At 47.3% G+C, this 23,825-nt stretch overlaps 1 protein-coding gene across 1 annotated transcript in view; it reads left to right on the forward strand.

Moving 5' to 3' along the window:
• The window catches only part of DPL1 (dihydrosphingosine phosphate lyase), a 94,945-nt gene that overhangs the window by 55,258 nt on the left and 15,862 nt on the right, over positions 1 to 23,825 (forward strand). Inside the window, exons 4-15 of the mRNA XM_086514161.1 lie at positions 4,433 to 4,587; positions 13,509 to 13,568; positions 13,878 to 14,102; positions 14,180 to 14,321; positions 14,415 to 14,465; positions 14,540 to 14,631; positions 14,796 to 14,922; positions 15,197 to 15,212; positions 15,785 to 15,892; positions 15,975 to 16,029; positions 16,116 to 16,262; positions 16,359 to 16,437. Of these exons, the coding sequence (XP_086370287.1) occupies positions 4,433 to 4,587; positions 13,509 to 13,568; positions 13,878 to 14,102; positions 14,180 to 14,321; positions 14,415 to 14,465; positions 14,540 to 14,631; positions 14,796 to 14,922; positions 15,197 to 15,212; positions 15,785 to 15,892; positions 15,975 to 16,029; positions 16,116 to 16,262; positions 16,359 to 16,437 (1,257 nt within the window). The remainder of the gene's footprint in view (positions 1 to 4,432; positions 4,588 to 13,508; positions 13,569 to 13,877; positions 14,103 to 14,179; positions 14,322 to 14,414; positions 14,466 to 14,539; positions 14,632 to 14,795; positions 14,923 to 15,196; positions 15,213 to 15,784; positions 15,893 to 15,974; positions 16,030 to 16,115; positions 16,263 to 16,358; positions 16,438 to 23,825) is intronic.

The raw sequence follows: 23,825 nt of genomic DNA on the forward strand, positions 1-23,825 counted from the left end.
CCGTTCGAGCATTGAAGTCTCCTAGGAGGATGATATCACCATCCCTAGAAAACTCCCATATATCATCATCTAGAATTGAGAAAGGCGACTGCCCTCTGGATACAGCATATACTGACGTACTGGGGGGGAAGTAACATATAGCAATATATAGAAATCGACCTGTGTCAGCTCTCAGCCTCACCCACATGTATCTAGCCTGATCATCTCTCCGTACAATATGTAGTAGTGGCTGTAGCTCCTCCCTAAACAACACCGCTACTCCTCCTGAACCTCTACTCCCATGCTCAGATCTCGTGACTGTTCTGTGGGCTGTCTCCCATTTGTATCCCACCACATGTGGCAACAGTTGGCCAGGGGCCTGGTGAGTCTCTGAAAAGAAAACAATGTCCTTGTCTCTGAAACTGTCCTCAAAGGCACCAACATCCAACCTCATAGACCCATTACAATTCCAAGTCGCCATCCTCAATGTGGTCCCATAGGTCTCGCACCGTCATGTAGAGCGCCGCTCTACAATCACCACCCGACCATCTCTGTAAAAGGCCATCTTCCCCTTCTCCCTTGCCGCTTGAATCTCGGGCATTACTTCTCTCATATGCGCAAGTTGTGAGAGAGTGAGGTCATCGCCTAAGAAAATACCTGTCTTCTTGAGAGTAGGTCTCTTTCTCAAGAATTCCTTCTTCTCTTCCAATGAAGGGAAGCGTAGTATGAGAGCTCTTTCCTTTGAAGATTCTCCGGGGCCCTCACTCTTCTTGCCCACTCTCCATGCCTTAATGTGTGAAGGCTTCTCCACCCCCATCATTGATGTGAGGCTTGTGACCTCTTTTTCCACATTGTTTATGTCCTTGAGGCCGGTTACCCTCACATGTAGAGCCCGCACCCTCCTTCTTTGTTCCTCTTCGAGGGTCATGTTGATAAGAGTGGGTGTACAAGGAGCTTCCTTACCTTTCCCTTTCTTGGCAACCTCAATCCATTTTTCGGCCTCCTCTACTTTCTTTTGCGTTTCGGATATGACCACGGCCCATGACTTCTTCTCCTCATTGATGTTGTCAATTTCTTCCCTCAAAGAGGGCTGAAATTCCCCCTCTTCAAGCCCATTTTTTGACCGTGTTTCCAACACTTCTTTGTGGAGGTCCAAAATGCTATTCTCCAACGTGGCGATCTTGTTGAGAAGATGATCCTTCTCGTCCTTCCACCTCTTCTCCTTTTCTTCATTTTCTCGGAGGAAAACGGTCTTCGCGTTCCTCCAATCTTCCATCTCTTTTCTCCATGCTTTCATTTCCAATTCAATGATGGAAATTCGTTTGGAGTGAAGCATATATTTGAGTTTGCTTGTTGCCATAGGTGAGGTTGGGGATGACATGAGAGAGAGAGAGAGAGAGAGAGAGAAGAGAGGATTGATGTTTCTAAAGTGCAGAAAATGCAGCAAACCATAAAACGCAGATCTGTCCAACAACCCCCCAAAAAAAAAAAAAAAAAAAAAAAAAAAAAAAAAAAAAAACAGTCGCGAACCCTAAAATACAGGTCGCGAGCCCTAAAAACAGGTCGCGAACCCTAAAATACAGCAGCAAACCCTAAACGAAAGCATGGTAAAGAGAGAGAGAGATGGCGTGATGAGAGAGAGAGAGAGAGAGAGAGAGAGAGAGACATGTATCCTTGCAGTCAGAAGTTGCTGGTTCAATGGTGGGAGTTCGACTCGGCCTTTCAGACCATTTGGAGGACTCTAGGAGAATTTTGAGAGAGAGAGAGAGAGAGAGAGAGAGAGAGAGAGAAAGAAAGAAAGATTTTTAACGTCTATGTCAGGCCGAAATCGGCCTATGAGACAAATCAAATGTACATGGTGTGTATGTCATCCGTCTATCGGAAAGACAAATGAAACAAAACTGATACAAAACTGAACTGAATGTAGGTAGTGGAGTATCTGAGGAGGGATGGAGCTCTATCTCTAGGGGTATATGCATGTCTATATGCTCAAGGTAGTACAATCATGAGAATGCATCAAGCTATCTAGCTCCATCCTGTACTAATGGGGGGATGTAAGATGTGGTACATGGGCGGGTCTGGTGCCAAGGCTACCCGGATGAAAGAGAGAGAGAGAGAGAGAGAGAGAGAGAGAGAGAGAGAGAGAGAGAGAGAGAGAAATGAAATGAAATGTTATATTAATGTCTTCAAAAGGCCAAAGTGACCTATGAGACCAGAAAGTTACAATGCGGTGTATCTGATACAAAGTCAGATTAACAAAATAAATTAAACTAGGATAACAAAATATAAATACTGCGGGATCCTAAATTAAGTAGTACAATGTGAAGACAATATGGGAGGGGAGTAGAGATCCATCTTCATAGAGATCCATCTTCATCTGCACTCTGGACGACGAAAGAGTATGGCTCGAATCCTTTGTTGTAGCCTCCTTCGAAACTGTGTAGCTCCTCTTCTCCATCGGGGTCATCTAGATCTCCCTAGCTCCAATGCTCGGTCTATGAGAATGCCAGTAGTGCGGGTAGACCTCTCCACATTTGGCTGCTCCTCTATCTGTTCTTCTGGGTGTACAATATCTAGTGTAAAGAAATCTGTGATCTGTCTCTGGGGTTGTCTCTGTTCAGCTCTCCTCATTAAAGTTTCTCTATGCCTGTGTAACTCAAGTAGATATAGCCCAAGACATCTTTGATCCTCATAACTCATGACCCTAGGTAGAGGCCCAAAACCTTCTCTGAATAGACAATGAAAACGGCCTCATATCTCATAGTACACTGTGCAATGACATATGTAATGTACTTCTGTCTCTGGCTCTAGATGGCATAAGAGGCATATCCTGCTATCTGCTGGTGTCCCTCTGAATCTGCCTGTCTCAGTCTCGAGCTGATGTGAGGACGTGCGTATCTGGCCAATGGCACAACACAAACCATGAGAAAGATGCGTGTCCATATAGCTAGGTCGAATCACAAACCCATCCCTCGTGAGGTGGAGAAGATGCTCTCTATAGAAAGCCATCTTTGTGCCCAACTCCTGTAACGGCTCTATCTATGTCCTCCTCGTGTCCAGCTGGATCAGATCCTGACGAATATGTCTATTAGTCTCTACCCGTGTACCTGTCCATGGTGAAACCATGTGTCTGAAACCATGATGCCATCTGTGCATACCAGCATGATGTATCCCCATTAAGAGCTAATTGTCTGGAGGACTCTAGAGCCACCCTGGCATATATGTCTCTGGTAGTATCCCACAGATTGTGTACAAAGGAGACTGATCTGGTAAGCGCCTCAATCTCCATAGGGGGGGGGGCAGCTAATTCCACTCGAATGATATCATGCGGTACAGAAGCCTTGGCTCTAATCAGCCGAGAGATCATAGATACCAGGGGCTTCTCCATACGCCTCCAGCCATCCTGGCCTATAGAAGGTCCCCAAACCTACACCCCATATAACATAGTAGAGGCAACCAAAGTATCAAAGAGCCATAACTGAGAGAGAGAGAGAGAGAGAGAGAGAGAGAGAGAGAGAGAGAGAGAGAGAGAGAGAGAGAGAGAGAGAGAGAGAGAGAGAGAGGGGGGGACTGCTTCGCTTCGCGCGTGAGTTCTAGATATACATAAAACTTGGCGACTCAGTTTTTCTTGCTTGCCATTTATGAAGGCATTATTTACCAATTGTTTTACTTGCAAGTATTTATGTAAGTGAAAACTTACTGTCACTAGTTTTATGCATGTGGAACTTGAACTGTCTTTAATTTTGTGTTCTCTTAATTACTACTTGGAGCAAGGTTTTTTTTGTCATATTTCCTTTTTTGCGGCTTACTTGGTTTTGTCGTGTTGAAGTTTGTTAGTCACTGCCACAAGGTGATGAGCATGCTGATATATAAGATTGTCAAGCAACTCATTAATCACGCGTTATGATTATTCCAAGAGTTATGATTCCTTTTGATGCCCAACACTTTGGAGAAAAGAAGCATAATTGCTCAAAATACACCAGGGGCAAGAAAATGCCTTTATTGGTGAAACAGGTTGGACCTGTAGCTTTCATTTTGATCATTTCCATCTTTATCAAGAATCCATTTAAGACATTGAAACTACAAGACTTTCAAGTCGTTGAGTAGCATGGAAGCAATTTTTTGCAGGCTTCCTAAGGGTGAAATTCCTACAGATTCCTCTCCTCACTAGAACGAAGAACTTTGAATGGATTTGTTTAGCCATTTCCGTGCCCATCGATATGCACCAAGATTTGTCAATTCAATTCTGCCCTTTCTGTTATGGATCTTGCTTTTGAAAACTTATCCTTAAACCATTGCAATAATGCAACGCGTCTTTATTGTGGAGGTTTACGTGTTTGCCTGCTTTCTTGGATTAACACTTCTCAAAGTCTGCATATTGTATGCCAGACAGATGTGTCTGTTAATTTGAGTGCAAACTATTTAGTCGTTCAGCCAACCTTCTATTGAACAGGTGGTTAACAAAATGAGATCTGGCGGAAAAAAATCAGGGCGAGAAAGTTGGCGTTCAGAATTGCCTGACAAAGGACTGGGTATTGAAGTTGTCGATATACTGAAGCTTGAAAAGTTGAAAGATGCAGCGTGGCAAGGGAGAAGTTCTGGAGCAGTGTAGGTACTACATCATTTGATATGTATGAAGGTGCTTCAAATTTGCATGTCTTAAGTTGATATGATTTGGCAACATCCTGTTCTTAAAGTTAAATAACTCGTTTTCTACAGAGAAAAATGTCAAAATAATGTTGTGGTCATGTTTGATCCGTTTGTTGGTTGATCTTACCAAGATACATGCCACTTATATCCCAGCCAAGATTTGGAGGGGGTGTTAAGAGGTAAATTCCTCTAGGTTGTGCCTAGGACTAGGGTGAAGGTTTGCCACTGGGGTGCAACCATGTTAGCGTAGAGCTGGCCTAAAGCATCTTCAGAGCACGTCAGCGGTTCGGGCTCTGTTTGGTTGTTTTGGCCAGCTCCTTGAGTTTGCAGACTTTCTGGGTGAGAATTGGCCTTTACTTTATTTTTTTGGTTAGCTTGTATTCTACTATGATCGTAAGGGGTTTGGCTGCCTGACGTTCTCTTAACCTACTCTATATCGACCGCTGTCAGCACCATATCTCAAAAACATGTGTTGAAGAAAGTGACAGAGTAACAATGAAGTATCAAGCATTCAAAAATTGCATCAGTGTGCTACACCAAATCTGCTCCGGAGAAGAGGAACAAAGGAATTCAAGAACAATCAATGCAGAAACACCACTTTGCATGCAGAAAAACCACAAGTCTACATGTCTACTATAAGATTAAACCATATATTTAGATAAATATTGGAGATAATCCTAGATACAGCCTTAGGCCAAACTCTCACAAAGCTGTTCAAACCTGGCGAGCGCTGAAAACGCAGGTTTTTGACCTGATTTCGGCTGCACAACGAAGCAAAAACCCCTGTAGGTCAAAAACACTCGTCCAGGACAGATTTCCTATTTAAAAGCTTTCTGGTGGGCTGCAACAGAATTTCAGCATGCTGTAATTCTCTGTTTTCTGCTGTCGGGTGTCTAAAATCCTCTACACGCATCCCAAGGCTTTCACGGAGCCCCCCTGGTGTTCCCTTGCAGTTTAGGCGTGAAACCCTAAACCTACAGAAAAACACAGCAGGCTGTAATTCTCTGTTTCAGATCGTTTTGAGCGGAGCAAACACGCCTACGCGCATCCCAAGGGCTCCCGCACGCAATGGGACAATTCCCTTGTGAATTGGACGAGTTTTCACGTGAGAAAACGCTCCAAACTCGCAATCTTTCACGATGGAATTGTGCGTACCTGTGGGGGATTAGCAGTTAGCTAATGCGGTTCCTGTCCAGAAGGCTCTTGCCTTAGCAAACACGCATAAACACCCAGAACTGTACATATTCATCTGAGTAGCCCAACTAGTGGGGCATAACCATACGTGCCAAAGGGGAGAGAGAGATGCACGAGAGCAAATCATCGCGCTACATGAGACAAAGGAGAAGGCAAGCTTTCCATTAAAGCTGTCAACCTGCACTTACTACTCACACACACATTGTAGGTCACTGAATGAACAAAAATCAGCGCAAAATGGGCGCCCCCTCTTGCTAAGGTGTCCTGCAAGTGGTTCTCCTTCTGCCAAGTGTCCAGTTTGCCCCTTTGAGTTAATTCCCTAGTTCCCACCAACTTATAGAGTTGTAACTTTCCGAGTGGCCCAGATTTCAGTTGCTGCACACAGGCTTCCATACTCATCAGAACTCAGTGCTAGTTGGCCCGACCATTCCCAGACCGACCGACCTAGACTCCCGTTGTGAGAAATCCGTTTTCGCAGCCGTTTCACACTGGCCATGCAATGTCCACTTGCACCTTTTCAAGGGTTCGGGGGAAAACAAGTGTTGCAGGCTATAGTGTCACTTTCACAAGACACTCAGTTAGTACAGTTGGTCTGGTGTGAACCGTCGGGTTTGGTTCACACTGGACGGACTCTCTTGGGCTGGGCTGGGCAGTGACACGTGGCAGGATACGGACGGTGGTCTAGTGGACATCGTGGCCAGGTCACCACCACCACTCACTTTGGAGATTGGCTTAGGTGGCTGACATTTATGGGCCGTTGGGTCATTATCATCATCTGCTTCACATCGTTATCTTGTACGTAGTCGTCTAGAGCGAGTCTTACACATAGCACTGCTTCACCATCCCTGCACATCTGAGCCTCGACACCCCATTTGTACCTGTGAGTCCTGGGCTGGAGCTGAGTGTGCTGCCACGTCAGAGTCTGTACATGGTTCTTTGAGCTAGTCGAGTCCACATGTTCTGGTCCACTGTTGTGTCTTTGTTGTTATCCATTGTTCCTGTGTTTCATTCTGTTTGAGAGAGTTTCCATTTGTTTGAGTGAGATTGTCACGCACATTGCACTGAGGGGCACCCACACTGTTGAGAGCACGACACATTATCCGCGCTATAGGTGCTCTCATTTTGGCGATCACGGTGGGACCTCAACTGAAGTCTCACTCTGTTGAGTAGCTGGTTTTCTTCGCTTCGCCTGTGCAGCCGGTTGGTCTCTGGTCCAGTTCCACCCTTGACAGCTTACTCTAGCTGGTCTAGTCTCTCGCCTTGTTGGTTTAGTCCTCTCTCGCACTGGTCCACCCAGTCCTCGCCCTGGTCTAGTCCTTCTCGTCCCTGGTCTAGTCCTTCTCATCCCTGGTCTAGTCCCTTCTCGTCCTGGTCGAGGCCAAGTGGTCTAGTCACTCGCCCTGGTCTAGTAGAGTCTAGACCAATGTTCAGCCAAGTGAAGGTTGTCTTGCCCAAGTGAAGGTCTTCTTGCCCAAAGCTTGGTGGGGTTGGTGGTTACTGCATGACACATACAAGGAGGTCTTTGGAGCGTCAAAGTGCACTATTGAGTCCTCTGAAGTACTACCACAGACGGCGTCAACCCTTGGTGCCCAATAAAAGCATATTAACCCCATCACCCATACCTACTCATACGGCTACCTCCATTCCTTCGACCGGTTCTACATCCTCCAGGTCACTTTCTCCGGTAAGGCTCTCACCCATTTTGTTACAGCAAGCTAGTGAGCAACAGACTCAGGTGCAAGAGGGCATGGAGGAGCTCACAAGTGTTCTGGCAAAGGTGAACATCAAGTTCCCTACCTTTAAAGGTCTCTTCGCAGAAGATGCAGACGACCATGCTCGGAGGTTTGTCTCTCTTTGCAGATGTCGTGGCCTCATCAGAGAAGATGCATACCTGGTGCTCTTCTCGTCCACCTTGGATGGTCTTGTAGATAAATGGTACAGTCAGTTTGCTGAAAACCACTTTACTACTTGGACCATGTTAAGACAACAGTTCTGTGAAGCTTTCCGACCAGGGGATTATCAAGAGAAGATTCTAGATGAGTTGGCCAACCTGTTGCTCCAGCCCAAGGAGACATTTGCAGAGCTAATGACCAGAACAAAGTCCCTGGTCGCCAAGCTGCCTCAGCAACCAGGGGAATTCATGGTGAAGAAGTGGGTAGAGAAGGCTCTGCCAAAGACTTCTCAACAAAAGCTCAGAGAAAGTCTCTGTCTTGAAGCCAGTCTGGAGGACTTTGTTGCTACTGCTACTAGAATAGAGGGAGCCAGAAGGCAGTTCACTAACTCTTCTCAGTTAGATACTACCCCTGTACTCGTGGACAGTCCATCAGACCCCTTGACTTCTTTACGAAGGGAACTGGAAGTCCTAAAGTTACAGCAGGCCCTTCAAGAAGAGAGATCCTTCTCTCTCAGACGGGAGAAGCCTCCACATCAAGAGGCGTATGATCAACTTAAAAGAGACTTAGAAGAGCTCAGGTCTCAGCAGGAGACTAAGGCTATGGTATGGTGTAGTTCATGCCGCTCTCCAGGACACCCTCCACAGGACTGTCCCCTTCGCTCTTATTGTCACTTCTGCGAAAAATCGGGTCATGAAGATAAGGATTGCTACTATATAAAGGGATTGCAAAAAATACAACAAAGTCTTGGTCCTACTCTCCAACAAGGGTTAGCACCAGCATCCAACATGGTTTCTCCTTGTGGCCATCCGCACCATATGCCACCTTTGCTGACAGCCCCTCCTATGCAAGGTATGTCAAGTACTTTTCCGTCCCAGAGCTTTTACCATACCCTTGCTCCCTCATCACCTCAAAGCTTCTATGCATCCACCTCCAACTCAATGCACCAGGAGCAAGGACCACCTCGCCCTTCGACTCGCTCTTTGAATCGGCCCATTTTATGCTACAGGTGCGGGGAATATGGACATTACCAAAGCAAATGCCCTCTGCCCGAAGGGTCCCCTCCCTGCCGTCATTGCCCTGATCTGAAGAATCACTACAATAAGGATTTCCCTAAAATTCGTGCATCCACGGCTTCGAACCCAAGTCAAAGCCAAACTGAGTTTGCCTTCCCCAAGCTGAATTTGATAGCAGTTAGCACTGTTTCTCAGCCGCCCCCTTCTACTCACATGGTTACCCCTAAAAATAAGCCGCCGCAGTTGGCAGAGGAGCCATCGGGCGTCCTCACCCGGGCCCAGAGAGCTGCTCTCGGTCTTAGCATTCCATCAAGTTCAACTTCCCCACACAATCTCACACCAGTGGATACCCTACCTGCAGCTGTTAACAAGCCATCCCCCAGTGCCATCAAAGAATCCCAATCTTTGCTCTCCGATATCGATGAAGCTTTCTTGGAAGCAGTTTCCGATCTACAGAAGATCAAGGTACCAGAGGAACAACAGGTAGAAAAAGAGAAGCTTACAGCAGAGACAGTCTTGAAGAACACTTTCCAACAAGTGTCCCTCTATGACATGCTGCGACTAGATGCAAAGTTTAGAAGTGACACCCTTGCTGTTATTCAATCACTTTATCCTGGAGCGGGTCCTTGTGGCGGGCACCTCCCAGTGCGACCATCAGAGTCCTATATGATATCCAATCCCGTTGCTCCACTCACTGATTATAGAAGCCCTCGCCTAACAGTGTCCGTTTTGGGTCGGCATTTCTTAGGAGTGATAGTGGATGGTGGATCTGGCATCAACCTGATGCCCGAGTTCACTATGTTAGCTCTAGGTCTACAGCCTACTCGCCTTGCTCCCTTCACAGTTACATTGGCCGATCAACGAACAGTATACCCAGTGGGCATCGTAGACAATGCGCCTCTGCAGGTACAAAACTTTACTTTTAACTTGGATTTTGTGGTGGTTCGTCTTTCCCAGGTTGAGGGCGGATTTCCCTTGCTTATTGGAAGACCATGGCTGCGACACACTAAAGCACTCCATGATTGGGGAAACGATGCAATGTGGATACATACTTCTGGCTCCCCGATGCAACCCATCCTCTTAGCAGGAGGCATGGATCCAGTGGTGCAGCAAGTTTCCTTGTTAATGGAAACCAACCCTGAACAAGAACAACCTACTACACTTGGAGGGTCAGACGAAGATCTGCTGGAGTGGCTGGAGGCTACCAAATCTATGCCTTGTTATGGAGTCTCTATTGACTCTTTGCTTAAAGGTACACCCTCTTCAAATATTTCCATAGTAACTAAACCTAATGAGCCACCTGAGCCTCTGAAGAAGCGTAGAAGCAGCAAGAAATCCCCTCTACAGGAGTTCGCTCCCCCTCAACCATCAACCCCTTTGCTGTCTGCTTCTCCGACCAGAACAAAGCTCTCTTCTGTGCCTAGCAAACTCCCTTCTCAGAGCCCGTCCTACAAGATGAATTCCAAGATCATGATAGCTGTCTTGCTCATGATAGCTGTCTGCTCCTTACTTGTACCTATCTACCCTTACCCCCTCGACCTTACCCACAATCAGAATGCCCACATCCTTAGGGTTCAGAGCTGTGGCAAAGAGATCATCAAGAGCGCCGAACATTGTTGTTCCCATCATCTACATGAGAGTCACCAAAACAATATAGAGCAGGCACTAATGTTCTCCCCAATGTTGTCCCCTACTGCTGTAGGCTCCTGCCGGTGGCAGGCCCTCCTCCATCGGTGCCGGCTCCTACAGAATCCTCCTTTGGTGCCGGTTCCTGCATTCGGTTGTTCAGAGATGAAATTGTCGCTTTCCACAGGGACAAGCATGATGATCGCCTGTGCGGTAGGGCGGTGTCGCCTTGGCATATCCTTTCTTATATTGACTTTGGGTTGCAATCAGTAACGGTAAGGTAAGTGATGGTGAAGCTCCGTATAACTCACAGGCCGCTTCTAAAGCTGCAGATTGTAGCAAGAAGCTCAAAGCTTCAACGATAAATGAAGGCCGGTGGAGGAGAGCAGCTCCATCACCCCCCACCACTCCTCGTCCCCCTTGTCTATCCCTCTCCATTGCCGAGCTCTTGCCCTATTCACCCCACCCTTCCCTACCCCCCCCCCCCCCCCCCCCCCCCCCCCCCCCCTTGTCTATCCCTCTCGCCCCCTACCCACTCGCCCTCGCCCCTGTCCCTCCCCCTCGCCCCTACCCTCCCCCTCACTTCCTCTCGCCCCTACCCTCCCTTCCCCCTTCCCCCCTCGCCCCTACCCACCCCCTCACTCCCTCTCGCCCCTACCCTCCCCCTCCCCCCTCGCCCTACCCACCCTCACCTTTCCCTCGCCCCTACCCACCCCCTCACTCCCTCTCGCCCCTACCCTCCCCCTACCCACCCTCACCTTCCCCTCGCCCCTACCCAACCCCTTGCCCCCTCGCCCCTACCCACCCTCTCCCTTCCCCTCGCCCTACCCTCCCCCTACTCGCCCCTACCCACCCCCTCTAAGCCCTCGCCCCTACCCACCCCCTCTAAGCCCTCGCCCCTACCTAGTCTATCCTCTCTCCCTCACCCCTACCTAGCTACATAGTTAGCATATCACTTTGCTGTGGTGGAGCCTCATCCTGTTGTGCCAGTTGGAATTCTTGGACTATGCAATCATGTTGGGTTTTGGCCTATTCAAAGGCTTAAGGCGTTGCTTGTGCAAGCAGGACAGTGTTTTACTCCACTTTTGAGGCAGGTAAGGTAATGGTTGGGCCTAGCACCTGCTTCAAGAAATGTACGGATGCAGCACCTAGTGGTTTTCTTTCACAGTTTTTTCAGTATTCCTCTCACCGAGACGGTGAGCGGTCTTGTGGCGGGCAACCTGTAGCAGGCTACAGTGTCACTTTCACAAGACACTCAGTTAGTACAGTTGGTCTGGTGTGAACCGTCGGGTCAGGTTCACACTGGACGGACTCTCTTGGGCTGGGTTGGGCAGTGACACGTGGCAGGATACGGACGGTGGTCTAGTGGACATCGTGGCTAGGTCACCCCCACCACTCACTTTGGAGATTGGCTTAGGTGGCTGACATTTATGGGCCGTTGGGTCATTATCATCATCTGCTTCACATCATTATCTTGTACGTAGTCGTCTAGAGCGAGTCTTACACATAGCACTGCTTCACCATCCCTGCACATCTGAGCCTCGACACCCCATTTGTACCTGTGAGTCCTGGGCTGGAGCTGAGTGTGCTGCCACGCCAGAGTCTGTACATGGTTCTTTGAGCTAGCCGAGTCCACATGTTCTGGTCCACTGTTGTGTTTCTGTTGTTATCCATTGTTCCTGTGTTTCATTCTGTTTGAGAGAGTTTCCATTTGTTTGAGTGAGATTGTCACGCACATTGCACTGAGGGGCACCCACACTGTTGAGAGCACGACACATTATCCGCGCTACAACAAGTCAAAATAAAATAAATAAAAATATGTAGTACATATTTAAAGAAGGCAACAGGAAAAATACACCTCTTGGTGACAAATACCAGGATCATAGATGCTTGGGTCTGTTCTTGCTTGAGCTGAGGAGACATAGAGAGTGCTTGTTGAGGCGAGTAGAGAGATAGACTCAGCGGCAGGTTACGGACTATTTCAGGCCAGCCATTACCACTAGACAGCTAGAGAGATAGGTTGTGCAGCAGAATTCGGATCCCACCTCCAAACTAGAGGCACACTAATTGACCGTGCGATGGACGTAGGGAGATCCAGGCGTCCACGATTACATAGGAGGGCATCCTAGCATAGACGGAGATTACAGAGGAGGATTCAGATTATTTTGGCGTGCCACGCACGATGCCCAATGAGGTTTTTGACCATGGAGAACATCGATGAGATCTGACACCGACCGATGCTAGATTTACTCTGAGCTAGAGGATTATCCCCTTCTTAGTAGCTTAAGTTTCTTGCACCCCTCATTATTTTGCACCCCTCAGTATTGACTAGAGAGTCTCTAGCCTTTCCCCCACTTTCACTTTCATCACAACATTTTGTTTAGGATGTCTTTCTTTCAGCACACAAACTATGTATTAGATTCACCAGTTTGTAACTTGTTGGTCTCATAGGTCATTTTGGCCTTTTGTAAATGTTAATATATCTTTTCATTTCTCTCTCTTTCTCTTGTTTTGTGCAAGTTTTTTGTGTAAGCTCAGACCTTTCTGACTATTTGAAGGTATAATTAATTCAGGAACCAACCAACTGTAACAAGTATGACGATAAAGTATGAGCATCTTGTGCTCTTAGGAAGTAGGTTTTTGACAAGGGCTGTCTTTTATTAGCTTGTTGTTTGACATGGGTCTTCGTGCAATGTCATGTTACCTTGATTTTTTGATCCAGCTATCTCTTCACACAACCTGAGAACTCACTCAACTTTGAGTGTGGCTGTGATAACTTGAAGCACATCTTTGCATGAGTTTTTTCTCCCCTCTCAAAGTTCTGACATCATGCGTCTCTTCTTGAACAAAGATGCTTTTGTGCTTCAATCTAGCATTACTTAAGCATTTGTTGCTATTGATTCATTTGTTGTTCATAAATATTTCCAAGCATTAATTTGTGTGAAACCGATACCTGTTTGACATTCAAGGCATATGAGTTTGGTATTGCTATATCAGATTATGTTGAAGCGCTTTACCAGTCAATAGCGCCAAAGTCTAAATCATAGACCTACAGGCTGAAAGTAAAGAATCGAGTTACTTGACATGAAGTATAATAATTAGTGTTGCTCCTTTGTGTTTGGAACTAATGAGGGATGCCATAACTGGTTAGGTATCTTGGTGGAGATGAAACAAAAGGCCATTTCAACACGCTTAATGCTGCCTACTCCATGTAAGTGCTCCTGCCCATAATTTGTTTCGGCTTAAGAAGATACAGCCACACTTTAGAAGACTGGGAGATTAATGCTATCTTGCTTGCTCTGAGCTTCTTAGTAGAGAAAGTATGGCTTTAATGAATGCAATCTTTAGCAGTGGAGCATACTTCTTATGAGCATTTGTATGTGTGCCATTGTATGAGTGAAAGCTTAATTACTCAGTATTAACCATATGTTGTTTGGCATCATATTTTGAAGTTTTTGCCACTTATTTTTAGCATATTCAAGTTCGAAAGAAGACTGAGGTTTTGTCTCATCTGTTGAAGGTTTGCGCACACAAATCCTTTGCATCCAGATCTGTTCCCAAGCATAGCGAAGTTTGAAGCAGAAGCTGTTGCAATGACGGCTTCTTTGCTTGGTGCTAAGGATTCATCTCTCAAAAACCAAGTATGTGGTAACATGACTTCAGGTGGCACTGAAAGCATCTTGATGGCTGTCAAGTCGACCCGCGATTACATGCGGGCAACTAAGGGAATCACAAAACCAGAGATGTAAGCTCTGTAATGCTACTTTTAAATAATGCTTTCTTTATTAGTAATTTTCTCTAAGGTCCTCCAGTGTATTCCAGGGTTATACCAGAATCTGCGCACTCAGCTTATGACAAAGCAGCACAATACTTCAATATCAAACTGTGGCGTGCATCTGTAGATAAGAACTTTCAAGCAGACATGAAGAGCATTAAACGGCTGATTAATCGTAACACAATAATGGTAAATCCGATTATGGTAAATTTTTCAATCAGACATTGTCCTCTTACGATTAAAGTTTTTTCTTTTTTGGGTCCAATTTTGAGGACTCTGTAGATTGTTGGCTCTGCGCCTGGCTTTCCTCATGGAATCATTGATCCAATTGAGGTAAGGGCCCTTCTTCTCATGTTTAAAGTATTCTTTACAACTAGGTAACTTTATATGCCATTTTTCTGATGCAGGAATTGGGTGCACTTGCTTTAAGCAAAAGAATATGCTTTCATGTTGACCTTTGCTTGGGTGGCTTTGTGCTGCCATTTGCACAAAAACTTGGGTATGACTTAAGATAGTTTTAACATTGATTATCAATTCAAAAAATTGTTTTAACCAGTTTGGACCAGCGATTTCAGCACATGTGATTTTTTTTAGTTATATGCTGCTTGCACTAAATCAAATGAAGCCTTTCATGCAATGTTCACGTCTTTCATTCTTGTATAGGTATTCGGTTCCAGCATTTGATTTTAGCGTTCCTGGAGTAACTTCCATATCAGTGGATATACACAAGTATGGATTAGGACCAAAAGGAACAAGCGTTGTGCTTTATCGAAGTCATGAAATTCGTCAGGTGCCCTTCGGTGTCTCAGATTTTCATTTGAAGATTTTAAAAAAAGTGGATACATTTGGTTGAAACATCGTGAAGTAATTTTCACAAAATGAAGAAAAGTTGTCATGGCTTATATCTTGTTAATTTTGCAATTTGAGGAAAATACTTAGTGCCCCATTTCCCTTTGTAAAAGTTGAGAGCTGAACTGGTGGATGACTGATTTCGACTTCTTTCTATTGTGTTGTAACCATGTACAAACAACCGATGGTGGCAATGAACCAACTGTATACCGTAGCATCAATTTGTTGCAGGTAATGTGATTCGTTTCTTTCAGTTGCCTTTGTTCTCACAGAACTCAGTGAGACTTTGTACATGTTGTCTGATTGAGGTGTTTTATGAATCTGGCTTACTATACATATGATTGCACTCTAGGGGTGCTTAGCCAATTTCAAATATTGACTACTCTATATCCTGGATGGAGGAAATGGACTTGGTTGAATCTACTGAGAAAAACGGATTATATTAAGATTGACATGTTTGCTTGAAAATACCACTTCAAAAATTTTATCTTAAACATAACAAGAAGTGCTGTGTGTTCTTGTTTTGAAGTGGTCATTAGTTGGTTTGCAGAGAACTTGTAGCATCAGTTTTCATAAAAGTTAAGGTTGCCTTGCAGCATGCACAAATGCTTTCACTTTATACCTAACAAAGATATTAGGATATATGTATATGTTTTGGTGCATTATATTTTGGTTTAAACCATTGTGCACTTTGATTCTACCTTCCTTCTACCAATCTACTCGCTTAGGACTAGTGCATGTTGATGCATTTCCATTCAGTGATGCTTATGTTTATGTATGCTGTGAACTATCTTTCCTTTCAGTGACGGAATGGTCTGGAGGTCTGTATATCTCACCATCCATGGCTGGCAGTCGACCGGGTGCTTTGATTGCTGGGGCATGGGCATCCTTGATGTCTTTTGGAATGGATGGTAAAAGATTCTAACTTGCTATTAATAACTTTCAAGCCCTCTTTCTTATGTCAAGTTCATTTGTTTCGATTTTATTTTGCAGGTTATATGGAAGCTGTACAAAAGGTAATGGAGGCGTCAGAGAAGCTCAAAAAAGGGTAAAACCATCTTGAGAGTGCTTAACATATTTCTGGTCACCAGAAAGAACATCAATGTAACTCAGCTTTTATGTTCTGGTCTGCAGAATATCAGAGATGGTTGATTTGTACATCATTGGAAAGCCTCACATGACAATAGTTGCTTTTGCTTCACGAACAGTAGACATATACAAAGTAAATGATGCAATGACTGCAAAAGGGTGGAGTCTCAATGCATTGCATAAACCAAACAGGTGGTTGCATGCTCTATACTATGGCAAGTCTAGTTGAATCTTCAGTAACAAAAGGAGATGGGTGTTACTAATGTTGTCCTTTTTTTTGGATTGCAGCTTACACATATGTATAACTTTGCAGCATGTTGAGATGATTGAAGAGTTTTTGAAAGATCTAGCACTGGCTGTTAGGACGGTAAAAGCTTTGCCAAATCATTTTATTGTATTTTGTCACAATCATGGATACTTGACCATGGGAACATTTATACAATAAGCTGCGTGCCCATGGGGGAACGTTTTCATATTAGTCTTTACAGTTAGCCGTGAGCTTGGATGACGACAATGAGTAGGGATCCACTAGCCTAGCAATTGACATGAGAGGTTTTCGAGATAAATTCCCTGGGGAGAGCCCTTCAGTTTTGTATTTTGTCTTATTCTATGTGCTTCTTATGGCACGATACCCAAAGTGGAAATGTAAACAAAGACGTATCTGTTTCATCCTATAGGTGGATTTCAGCCTCTACAGGACGTTTCTTTAGGCTCCAGTATGGACCCAAGAATTGTCACAAGAGGATGGAAGACAGATAGAGAGGCCTCTGGTTGTTATGGTGTCGAGGATGATTTGCAGCAAACCCTCTGTGACACATGACCAAATATGAGCTGAGTTTGATGCTCATCATTGGGGTTCATTCATAGAATTAGAGTGATAAGGAGTGACTGAGGATCATTCTTCCCAGGCATTGGTTGCCCAGGGGAGGAAACACACGTAGTATGCTATAGTAGAGAGGTGGTTTGCTAGACATGGCCTGTCTATGGAGAGACTACCACGATTTCAGTATGATCTACACGGAGCTGTCTAATTTGAAGAGGAATCAGTTTATTAGATGTGATGTGATACATGATTATGTGAGGCAAACATGGGTAGACTCACCGACTCCATTGCCCAAGAAGAAGTTCTATAGAGATCATTTCTTACAGAATACCGACTAGGGGCTCATTCAGAGCCAGGATATATGGAGATATATATGCCACATGCCATGAGGAGCACCATTGGTGAGCTTAAAGTATCCTCACATAGACTCGAGGTCGAGACTGGGCAGACAGCTGGCATACCAAGCGAGGAGTGGACTTGCAGATTGTGCAGATTAGAGCCAGAGGCAGTGGAGCATTTTCTATGTAGATGCCCGATATACTATGAGATCAGAGGGAGATATCACCGCCTCTTAAAAAATGGCTTTGGACCCCTCATCCGGGGGCGACGGGACCGCCCCAACTCTATCACCCGATCAAGCAACGTGCCTCTGGTGCCGCTATACTGTGGGGCTGACTCCTCTGCCTGTGACCGAAAGAAATCTGTAATCTGCTGCTGTAGATGTATCTCCCTCTCTGGGCCCCTCCTCAAGAGGTCCTCTCTATGTCTGCGTAGTTCCAATAAGTGGAGAGAGAGAGAGAGAGAGAGAGAGAGAGAGAGAGAGAGAGAGAGAGAGAGAGAGAGAGAGAGAGAAAGAAAGATTTTTAACGTCTATGTCAGGCCGAAATCGGCCTATGAGACAAATCAAATGTACATGGTGTGTATGTCATCCGTCTATCGGAAAGACAAATGAAACAAAACTGATACAAAACTGAACTGAATGTAGGTAGTGGAGTATCTGAGGAGGGATGGAGCTCTATCTCTAGGGGTATATGCATGTCTATATGCTCAAGGTAGTACAATCATGAGAATGCATCAAGCTATCTAGCTCCATCCTGTACTAATGGGGGGATGTAAGATGTGGTACATGGGCGGGTCTGGTGCCAAGGCTACCCGGATGAAAGCTGTCGGGTCGGCCCTCATCTGAGCCACTCGCTCCTCAGTGGCACGGCGCTCCCGGGCTCGGATCTCCTCGATCTGTCGGTGGTGGGAGCTCGCGCCCCTGTAGCCTGTGACTCGTGGTCGTCGTCTAGCTCGGCTCACCTCCGCCTGTGGGAGTGTCACTCCCCTTTGAGTGTCTGGTGAGGGAGGGGCGGCAATCCTTTGAAAGAAGTCTGTGAGCTGCGACTGTCTCCCCTCTGTCTGTGTAGCTGTGTGTGGCTGTAGTAGTGTGTCCCGATGGCTCTGTATCTCTAGTAAGAAACGTCCGAGCTGTCTCTGATCTCGAGAGTCCATGATCTCTCGGAGAGTGGGCTGTCCTCTGAATAAGGCCTCATACCTGCCTCTGATCTCAGTGTATGCTCTGCATCTACATACAAAGTGCTCCTCACTCTCCACCTCCTCTGTGCAGGCTCTACAGACTCGCTCCTCCCTGGGAACACCAGTTTGTCTCCCGATCTCAATCTCTAACCTGTGTGAAGCCACTCTCAGCTGACCAATCGCCACCCGTGAGCTGTGTGGCATATATGTGTCCATGTAGCGTGGTCTCTGTATGAACCCCCCAGACAATATGGTGAGAAACTGGTCTCTGTAATCTGACATCCTCGTCCCCAAGCCAGGTGACTCCCAGACTCTCCTAGTGTATAGCTGCCACAGATCCTGTCTCAATACCAAGTTCCTCTCACTGCGAGAGAGGTGAACATATGGTGAGTTGGGGTCGTACTGGAATGGTGGTAGGCTCTCCATGTCAAGACGGTGTCCCTCAAACCATGCTCTGACCTGTGAGTACCATGCTCTCTCATGCCCACTCTCTGATAGCTGTATAGCTGCCTCAAATGCTCTACGAGTAAGTCTGTCAGGAGGTAGCTCTCTCATCCTCTGGATGAAGCAGACTGTCTGGAATAGTGCCTCTACAACCATAGGTGGTGTGGCGAGCTCGGCTCTAATAATGTCATGTGGCACTGTCTTCTTGCTGCGGAGCAAGCGTGAGATCATACATACCTGTGGCCTCTCAAGCTGTGTCCACTGGTCAGCTGTCAATCCTGGTGCCCATACTGCCGTCGAGTACATCAAGGCCGGGGTGACTAAGGTGTCGAAAAGCCACCCCTTCGTGCGGGGCTTTTGAAAGTGTGCCTGGTGGCATCTCCGCTCTAGCATGGCCAGAGCTGCATATCCTCGGGTGAGCCTGTCAGCAGCAGCCTGCCTCATAGTGAAGGGTCCTGGTAGGCTGGTGAATGTGATGCCAAGGTAGACATAGGAGGTGACTACATCAACCTGTCCTCCTGCTGCTGTGAAGGTGGCAGCGCTCCTCACTGCACTGGATGTGTGAAAGATCATAACCTTGGTTTTGCCAAGGTTCACAGTCAACCCCCTGTGTGTGCTGAATTCGTCCAAGGCCTCAAGATGGCGTTGCAAGCCCTCGGGTGACTCTGAAATCAACACAATATCATCAGCATATAACATGATGTGGACCGGAGTACCTGCCAAGTCGCTCCCCTCTCCCCCTGCTCGCAGTATGTAGTCGGAGATCTCGTCGATGTAGAGCCCAAAGAGTGTCGGGGAGAGTGGGCATCCTTGCTTAACACCAATGGTGCTAGCAATGGTCTCTGAAAAACCGCCTGGGCAACGAACTCGACCCGTCACCCTCTCGTAGAGAGCATATATGGCCCAAATCATCTCTGTTGGTACCCCAATGTTGTGAAGGCGCTGGAAGAGTCTCTCGCGTGGGACTGTGTCAAAGGCCTTGCGGAAATCCACAAAGCGGCAGTAAAGCCTCTTCTTCCGCGCCTTTGCCCCATCAATGAGGCAGCGCAGAACGAAGATGTGATCAGTGGTGGAGAAAGCTCGTCTGAAACCTGCCTGGCCTGGAGCTCGTAAACCCTCGATCGCTGCGTAGCAGCTGAGCTGTGCCTCAAGTACTGCTCCATATAGCTTGGCCATCGTGTGGCCAATCATGATAGTCCTGTAGTTCCCTGGGTCCAGGGTGTCGCCAGATTTGTGGATAGGCACTATGGTGTGCTGTGTCCACTCCTCTGGGAAGCCCTCCCCTATAGCCCGGTTGAAGACATGTGCAATCAACGGGGCTATAGTGGAGGCCGCATAAATGATGTGCTCACTCTGTAATCCAGTATGGTCAGCTGATCGTCTGTGCTGCATGCGGCGTATGGCCCTCTCTACCATCTCTGCTGTAAAGAAGGAGGAGCACGTGGGGCGTGGCTCGTGTGGCTGTGGGATAGGAGGCTGCCCTGGCACCTCATAAAGTCGCTCTGCATAATCATGCCATATCTGTGGATCCTCAATAGCTGTAGTCGGACGTGGCTCGCGCAGGGTGCGCCATGCCGTCGCGCTATCCATGCTCATGAATAGGCGGTATAGCTCAAGCTCCTGTGCCTCTTCGAATGCTCGCCGCTTTTGGCGTGTCAGTGTCTTCATATGCCGTCTGGCCTCTCTCTCTGTGATCTCTCCTAAGGCATAGTCCCGGGGGGGGGAGTGCGTCCTGTGGGAGTGGTGTGTGGAAAAGAGCTAATAGCTGAAGTGTGGAGAACGGAAGAGATATGTGATGTGAGAACTGAGAGTGGTGTGGATGGGTGGAGGAGGCATAGGCCATGCTCGACCTCGGCCGAGTAAAGAGAGGCTAGCTCATGTGTGAAATGGATGGTGGTGTGTGGAGTGTGTGCTGTGGAGCTGTGTGGGATGGTATCTCCGGTGATGGAGAAAGAGAGGTATGTGTGGTCGGCTCCGATGGGTATGGGTGGAATGGTGAAGGATGTGATAAGGTGTGTAGCCTCCCTGGGTCCCAGAATATAGTCGAGTGTACTCCCCCCTCCCTCTGCAACTCCATGTGGCATACAAGTCAGGCCCCCTGAGGTGGGCCACTGGACCATCCCGTTATAAATAACGAGACGGTGCTGGGAGCCAAGTCGAAGTAGATGTCGTCCGTAGGCTGTGACTGGAGCTCTGTCTGCTGTATCTCTCATAGTAGCCTCCTCATCTAGAGTGTGTAGTGCCTCTGGGTCCTCGTGGTCATATGCCTCACACTGCTCACTGCGCGTACGAGCATTGAAGTCTCCCATAAGGAAGACTTCACCCAGTGTGGAGTACTCCATAATCTCCTCTGTGAGGCATGCGTACGGTGACTCCTGCTCAATAGGGGCGAATCTGGAGCCTGTGGGAGCAAAGTAGCAAAGGGCAATGTAGACGATCCTGTCTCGTGAGAGCTCGAGGCGAATCCACATGTAGCGGGCCTGTGGGTCCCGGGCAACAATCTGTAGTCTGCTGTGAAGCCTCTGTCTAAAGAGTATGGCCACTCCTCCTGAGCCGCGAGTGGTGTGCTGGCGCATACATCCCCGATGTAGAGACTCCCACTGGAATCCATGTATCCGTGGTAACCCTCTCTCTGGGCTCTCGTGTGTCTCTGTAAGTAGAATGATGTCTTGACCTCTCATCACCTCCTCAAGTCTCTCTGGGTGTGTCCATAGGTCTCCATTGCAATTCCAAACCGTGACATGAATCTCCTCGTGTGTCTCATAGGCCGCGAGTCCCTATGCGATGGTCTTGCCATCAATGATAACCCTACCATCTCGATATACTGCCTTCTTCCCTTCTTTGCGGGCTTCGTGGACTCTAGGCATGCACGCGCGACGGTGATCTTGTTGCATCTTTGTGAGGTCATCATCAAGATAAATCGGGGGGCCCTCTAGCCCTCTCAAGATGACCCTCTTTCGGAGGAAAGAAGTTCGAGACTCCTCGGAGGCGAATTGGAGGATGAGAGCTCTCTTCTTTGGATCTTTGCCGGCTCTCCAAACTTTGGAGAAAGGGATCTCTTCTTCCTTGTATCCCACTTTCTTGCATAAAGCTTTCCCATCGCTCTCGGGTGTAGACCCTTCTTCTTCTTTGATGCCGGTCACTCGCACATTGAGACGGCGAGCTTGTCGCATCTTCTCCTCCTCGATGGTTGTGTGTGCGATGAGTACCTCATCTTTTTGGGCTTCCTCTCTTGCTACCTTCTTGATGTTCTTTTTGACCACTTCGACCCATCCTTCTCTGGTGGCCTCTAATTTGTCCTCAATGCTTGCGGTGAGGGCTTTGGTGATCTCCTCCTTGAGGGCTTCCTTAGCCTCCTCTTTAATCTCTCCTTCCTCGGGGGTGAGGGATGTGATGGAAGCATGAAGGAGATCGATTTGTGCCTTCATCTCTTCTTGCTCTTTCCTCCATCTCTCCCTCTCCTTCTCGTTCTCCCGTTCCCTTCTCTCCTTCTCCTCTTTGAGATTTTGGATTTCCGCTCTCATGTCCTCTTCGTTCCATAGCTTGATGAAGGTGGCTTTCTCCTCCCTCCATATCTCTCTCTCCATCCGCCATTCTTTCATGTCCTTCTCCAATTGTGCAAGCCTCTTGTTCGTGAGCATGAAGGTTGTCTTCATTGTCGATGTCGGCGTCTTGATGATGGGGGAAGACATGGTTGTCTTCGTAACTACCCTCTCTTCATATTGTGAAGAAGAGGGGAGAAGGGGAAGAGAGGGAGTACGTGTGTGTATGTGTGTATGTGTGTAGTGTGTGTGTGGGTATGTATCCGTGTGTGTGTGTGAGAGAGAGAGAGAGAGAGAGAGAGAGAGAGAGAGGCTGCGTGAGAGAGAGAGAGAGAGATGGCTGCGTGATGGGGAGCGAGGAGGGGCTGCGTGAGGGGGAGGGAGGGGTTGCGTGAGGGGGAGGCTGGAGGGGGGCTGCGAGAGAGAGGAGGCTGGGGCTGCGTGAAGGCAGGGGGAGGGCTGAGAGAGAGAGAGAGAGAGAGAGAGAGAGAGAGAGAGAGAGAGAGAGAGAAATGAAATGTTATATTAACGTCTTCAAAAGGCCAAAGTGACCTATGAGACGAGAAAGTTACAATGTGGTGGATCTGATACAAAGTCAGAGTCAGAGTAACAAGATGACAACAATGACAAAAATGAAATGACAAATGTCACAATAAAATACCATGGAATCCTAAACTACTAGGTGTGAACTAAGCAGCTAGCTGGGATAGCTAAATAGATCCAGCATCGGTTGCTGGCGGATCTCATCAATCTCCTCCATGGTTAGTAGTCTGACCGGGCGTCGTGCATGTCGAGCCAAAGTTATCCGAATCCTCTGATGCAGCCTCCGTCGATGCTGTGTAGTCCTCTGCAATCGTGGGCGTCTGGATCTTCCCAGCTCAGTCGCTCGGTCGATCAGTGTGCCTTTGGTGTGAGACCACGAGCTCTGCTGTGGTAGTAACTCCTCCGGGTGTCAAGTGGCAGCTCTAAAGAAATCTGTGATCTGTCTCTGGGACTGGCTAGCCTCTCCTCTCATCAGGCTCTCTCTGTGTGTGCGTAGCTAGAGCAAAAACAAACCCAAGCATCTCTGATCCTCGTACTGCATAACTCTGGAGAATGGTCCAAAACCCTCTCTGAACAAGCAATGGAAGCGGCCTCGTATCTCGTAGTAGACGGGGCAGTGGCATGTGTAGTGCAACTCTGTCTCAGGCTCGATGTCACACAGGGGGCATGTCCTGACCTCTGCTGGTACTCCGCTGTATCTCCCAGTCTCGATCCGCAGCTTGTGTGAAGATGTACGTATCTGGCCAATAGCACATCGTATCCCATGAGACAAGTGGGTGTCCATGTATCTGGGCCTCGTCACAAAACCATCAACCGTAAGCTGGAGGAGATGCTCTCTGTAGAAAGCCATCTTCGTGCCCAGCTCCTGTGCTGGCTGTATCCATG

This window comes from Adiantum capillus-veneris, chromosome 6 (genome assembly GCF_014529385.1).
Source record: "Adiantum capillus-veneris isolate H3 chromosome 6, ASM1452938v2, whole genome shotgun sequence".
Taxonomy (NCBI): Eukaryota; Viridiplantae; Streptophyta; class Polypodiopsida; order Polypodiales; family Pteridaceae; genus Adiantum; species Adiantum capillus-veneris.